At 42.6% G+C, this 6,000-nt stretch overlaps 1 protein-coding gene across 1 annotated transcript in view; it reads right to left on the bottom strand.

Moving 5' to 3' along the window:
* Positions 1-842: 842 nt before the first annotated feature.
* Positions 843-6,000, bottom strand: part of KIF26B (kinesin family member 26B) — a 295,352-nt gene continuing 290,194 nt past the window's right edge. Inside the window, exons 13-15 of the mRNA XM_065631902.1 lie at positions 4,317-4,519; positions 2,828-2,978; positions 843-991 (exon numbers count right to left, since the gene is read on the bottom strand). Of these exons, the coding sequence (XP_065487974.1) occupies positions 843-991; positions 2,828-2,978; positions 4,317-4,519 (503 nt within the window). The remainder of the gene's footprint in view (positions 992-2,827; positions 2,979-4,316; positions 4,520-6,000) is intronic.

Below are 6,000 nucleotides of genomic sequence, written 5' to 3'. Positions count from 1 at the left end.
GAAAAAAAAAGTATGGGGGTTGGATCAAATGGAAAAGATATTCACTTCACGGTCATGCCACCTCTGCTCTGTCATACACTGCAGTACCTATGAGCTGGGAAAATTACTGTGTCCTCCAGTATATAAGACAGTAGACAGAATGTAAAAGCAAAGCTCACTCTCTGCTAGAAATATTTCTTGTGTCATCTGGGAAAGCTGAATTTCTCTTTGAGTGGCCTTACTCTGGTAACAAGAAAAGACAGTTAACATTTATTCATATGTTGTACTGATTAGGAAATATCTCTACAAACACAAGTTACTTAGAAACAGCAAGTCTGAAATAGGAGAAAACACCAAGAGAAAAACAAGCTGTAAATACATTTCAAAAGTGTGTTTGTTTTTTTCCTTTTTCTTTTCTTGACTAGCACCATCTGTACACAATAAAGTATGAACATAAATGTTTGGATAATAAAGATTTGCAAGGCACTTAAACAGTTTTTCTGGATAGGTTTTCTTTCAATGAACCTCTCAATGGAATTCCTACAACCACCTTTCCTCCTCCCTCAGCTAATGCAGGGAAAGAAGTGTCTTCTGCCAGCAGTTCTTATTTACAGACATGTCCTTAAAGGTTCCTCAAAGTGCTCTTTTAGGCTAAGAGAATCGACAACCTAATATCTCCATTTTTCATGCTTGTCCTGTGTTTTTTTAATACTACTCTTCTGTATAGTAAAGCAAATCTCTCATACACACAGTTGAGACTTGACTCCAACCTTCATCCTCATTCTGTTGTCTTTGGGATGCTATTCAGAAGGGAAAAGGAGGATGGCAGAGATGTGCATTGAAATTCTCTTGCAGTTCGCTCTTTATCGGCGTCTAGAGGTGATGTCAAAACAGGTGATCATCATGAGATGGGCCTTGCAGAAGTTGACACGGTTTTCTAAACGCTCAGTCACACATTCCAGGGCCTCCAGGTATTCCAGAGAATCCAGCTCAAATACCTGCTCCAGATCAACTGTGGGAAAGAAAACACACAGATAGGAAAAGCAGAAAAAACCCAGTGCTGGTTGGTGGGAGAGACAGAGCTAATTCAAGTCTTCAAACCCATCCGTACTGTATACAACATCATCTCTGGCTTGCCCTTTCATTTTAAGTTGCCTTTTCTGTCTAATGGCTATTGAAATGGCACAGCAGCTTGCCCATAGTGAACAATACTGCTAAGATTGCATTGGATGCTTTCTTGAGTAATATGCTCTGCCATCTTCTCCACATGACTTGCCACACTCCAACATATTTCCCCAAGAAAAGCCACTAGAACTATTCTTCCAGCAACCACATGGCTCACTGCAGAGAAACTGGCTGGCACAAGACACCTGTAGGCTTCAGGTTAACCTTCATGCCCATAAGGAACACAGAGGGTGAACATGATGGGGAAATTCAGCAATAAGGTGTAAAACAGGCCAAGTTAAATCTATTTAGAACTATTTTGATTGTTTGCATTCAGGGTCTGCTTCAGCACCATGCTTAAGCAAATTTTGAATACTAAGCACATACTTAAAGTCATCCCTATTCGAGGCATGAGATGTACTGACTCTCACACATTCCGCTAACCAGAAGGAGATTTCAATAGGTGCTCTGCACCAAGAGGACAAGTCCTTTGCTGAATTCAGAACTCAGAGTTAGAAACCAGCCTCCTTGCTCCTCACACCTCCCCCTATTCCATGTGATTCTCACTAGACCATTTAAGAGTGGCAAAGGAAGGTGCACATGTCAATCACTCCAACACACGTGTCCCTGTGCTGCCAGGGACCCACGGGCAGTGGCTTCCATGGGAGCCGAGCGTGAGATACGATGTCGGAGCCAGCACCTCCCATCTTATCCCTGGGGTCTGTGCTGCCCTTGAGGCTTTTTGCCTCTGTCACACTGGAATCAGGTGCAAAAGCATCACGGAGTAAGCAGATGGCAAGGTATGGCAAATTCTCTGTTCCCTTTAAACCTGTTCTTTTTACCCCTCTTCCCTAATGGCGTTCCTGCAATGTATACTGTGGTTGTTTTGCAGGATATACCAGTCTAATGTTAACTTATGGCAGCTGTCAAAGAGTTAGCATACTTTAAGACAACACACCAGCTGACCTCCTTTTGCTACCTGCTGTTATCGTAAATAAATTGAAAATGGTTTTTGTTTTTTGGGTTTTTTTAATTTGTTTTCTAGAACTCTTTGATATGAGCTTGCTGCCTGCTAGTACTAAGAATTGTTGTACAATTACTGCAGTACTCTTTATCTTTTTTCCTCTGAGGTGTTGAGGTCCTTCTTCATTTGAATGTGAATGCCCTTTAAGCTCTCTGAACTTTACACATCTATAGTTATAAAAAATGGGCCAAATTCATTTTTCATGTAAGCTCACTGGTGCCATGGGACAAGTTTGCTTCACAGTGTTATTTTGCGGTAGAAGAGCAGATTTATAATATTGCTCATATGTCTGAGTGATCTGAGGCCAAAAAAAAAAAAAAAAAAAATCTCATTTTCAGGAGCTGTGGAGTGAAACGCGTGAAAGTTAATCTACCAGTGGCAATATTCACCACTACAATGCTGTACCATTTCAACATTCAGCTCTCAGGCAAAATAAATTGTTCAGTTCTACTGTCATCATTTAATAAGAATTATAAGGACTAGTTCTAGAAATACAGTCAATCTAAAACTTGCCCTTAGGTCATGTGTCGGTTCATTTTAGTTTACAAACACAGTAGCTCACATCTCATTCTTAGCAAACATTTCTACTCCCCTTTGTCCCCTGCCATGAAATAAACTAAAGGACACCTAGGAGTCCAGGTAACAAAATGATGTCCTTACATTCGCTGAGCCATTTATTAGGGTCCAGCATCAGGTACTGTTTGGTCACCTCCAGTTCTCTCATTAACCACTCGTACTTGGCCTTGACCTCAGCAATTCTCTGCTGGCGATGCTCCAGGATCTTCAGCTTGGCATTGAAACATATCACCTCCTGCCAACCAGGAAAAGGAGCAGGGAAGGAATAGGTGAAGAGGAGAAAAAAACCCCACATCCATTCAGTCAGATGATCTTCCAGTCAATAATACTGAGAATGAGCCATTTTCTCTGGAAGTGTATGAATCACTGCATGAAATCATCTATCATCTGTTTTATTTTTATTGCTTTTGTTTGGTTTTGATGTTTTCCATCAGTGAGTTTTGGAATCTTAGCAATGATAGTTAATAATAAACCATAATAATTAATAACAGGCAGCATCTTGAAATCAGATTAACTGTAGCAAAACATTTCTGGTTTTTGTCACCAGAAGTTTGGCTAAGAAAATCTAAGCTCTTGGGGAAAAGGAAAACCATTGCTCGCTGTATTAAAAACCTAAATACATCTCTGTGCTTGGCGCGTAGGAATTTCAGTAGTCATGTTATAAAATACAAGAACTGGTAGCAATATCAAATTTAAAACATCCTTAAACAAATGGAACACATTATGAAAAGCTCTAGCAATTCACATTAGTTAATAAAGAAGATATATTTTCTCTTAAAGATATGGGACACAGTAACAACCTGGCCTCGCATGACTCGTGAGGGGTGGCAGCCATCAAGGTGTGCAGTAAGCGAGCCCACGGTGAGGGCTGTGCCACCCTTGCTAGCTTGGGAGCATTCCCAATGCCAGAACTATCCTTCTCCAACCAGTGTGAAGGTCTCAACACTGTTCTGCCTTCTCCTCTGTAGAAAAGCTCTGCTGTGTGCGTGAAGTACAGTGGAAACACCACCCCAACAAAATCATATCAGTGAACAACATAACAAACAGCCTAACCAAGTGACAGGGGGTGGGAAGTAAAAGTGCCTTAAAATAACAGTAAAATATATGTCCACAGTTACTCTAAAATTGGTGCTATTTTACCAGCTTCAGATACTCCTCCCAATCACACCTCTCAGGAGCTGACCTTTGCGATTCCATGATGTTTTGTAAATTTGAAGGCCTGAGGTTGATGGGAACAACTTTGTTAGAGAGAAGACATTAGCTATCCTGAAAACAATACCATCAAAGCACTTGAGGCACCATTGCTGCCTTGAAGGACAGATGCGGCAAGATGCTGGAGCACAGGAGCCATCAAGACTATGAGCAAGGGGAAAAAAATGCAAGATACTAATGTCTGTTAGCTGCTACAGAAGAAGGTATAACTTGAGTCATAACCGCTCTTAAATGAGAGTAAAGGTTTTGCTGCCTGTTGAGTTGACCACATACGATACTACACATTTCTGACTGCATAATCTGAATTCCACCTCTCACACCCTGCAGGAGGAGGGAGACTGATTACTTGGCTTGCACTCACCTTGCTGTCCCCACCTCGTCGCCGCTGGAGCCTCTCCACATCATCTATCTCATAGACTTTGATCTCGAAGGGCTCCCCCAGCCCCCTCTGCCCGCTTCGCAGGGGCCCATCCACCCAGCGCACCCCGGGGCTGTTGGCAGGCTTCCTTGCTGGGGAAGTGGTGTCAAGCGATAAAGCTGGAATAAGCCTCCGTCTCTGTGAACCTGCAAATGCAGAAATTGCCATTTCATGTCTGCACAGTTGCTGCCTCTCCTTTCTGCTCTGTCTGCAGAGATGTGTCTACAAACTATATATATTCAGCTTTCTTACACACAGAAGAAAATGGAGCAAAAACCCAGGGGGGGCATGGAAGTGAGGGGCATGGGGGTGAGCTGTAGCTGGGATGTGCTTTACATGCTCACCATGAGTGAGATCCTCACATGTTCTTTGATGCCTGACTTCAGGATTTGATCCTCAGAGGGCATATGCACCCTAAAGTTTCCAGAGCTTGTGCCTGCTTCCCTTTGCTCAGGTCTCGGTGTGTACAGGTGTGCCAAATGAAGGACCTGAGCAGCAGGTTGGAGCTGATCTAGCATTGATTTCCTGTCTCTTTACTGGAACTGGCCCTTACAGCCTAGGGACAAGCACTAGCTAGCCTCTGCATAGATCATCTCCAGGGGAGGTGTGGTTTTGTTGTGGTTTTTTTTAATCATAGTACAAAAACCACTGGAGTTGAATGCCAGTATACCACCACCTAGTCCTTTCCATAACACCACTGTAGGCTGAGCCAGAGCAGTAAAAACACTGAAGAGGACAAAACTCCTGCAGTAAGTACATCCAAGCTTGGTGGGTGCCACCAGAGTTGCATCAGTCTTGTCACCGTTCAGTAGAATATTCTTCTAAAACACTTCCCGCTGATGCATCACTGCAGCATTAGTGATGGGCAAGAAAGCAACAAGACTGAGAGGCTGGCAAAAGGGTTAGTCACTGTGTCTGCTTCAGTGCCAGTGCTCGCATATACACACCCTGCTTTACAACACCAGCACAGCAGATGGGTGCTCTGCAATAGCTGAAAATTTACCATGGCTGATAAAGCCTACACCATATGGAAAGCATCTGACATGCGAGTTGCCAAGTCGAGGCCTAAGGTAAAGCAAGGAGAAAATGTACCTCAATGGCCCGATGGCAGCGGTAAGGAAGTTGAGCATATGGTTTGTTGGGAGAAAGAACGGACACACACAGAAAAGAAAAATAACTGGTTACATTTCTTTGGCTGGTTTAGCACAATCAGAGCAGTGGCCATGTATTTTTAAGAAAAAGTTTTGTAGCTGACAACTCCTGCAGGGTCTCCCCTAGGAGACAGCAGGAATGGAAGGGATGGGAGAAAACAAAAACAAAAGCCAGAGCCAGCAAGTTTGAATGAAACTATTAACTGACTCTCTTGGCTGCAAGAACAAAACTGATGCCAGCAGGGAAGGGATGCAGAATGATCACGCAGATTTTATTTTAAAAACAAGATAAAATCATGTAGGGGAATCTCCAGCACTACATATATTGAAACTTCCATGTAAATAGCTTTAACATGTCTGCCAAAAAAAAAAGGCAAAAAACTAAGCAAAAAAACAAACCACCAAACCAAAAATATCTATTGATTGCCTAGTTTTGGGATTTGCAAGTAAGAGCATTGTCTAGTTTCATTCATGGG

Source organism: Caloenas nicobarica, chromosome 3 (genome assembly GCF_036013445.1).
Source record: "Caloenas nicobarica isolate bCalNic1 chromosome 3, bCalNic1.hap1, whole genome shotgun sequence".
Classification (NCBI taxonomy): domain Eukaryota; kingdom Metazoa; phylum Chordata; class Aves; order Columbiformes; family Columbidae; genus Caloenas; species Caloenas nicobarica.
This window is presented reverse-complemented; position numbering and strand designations above follow the sequence as displayed.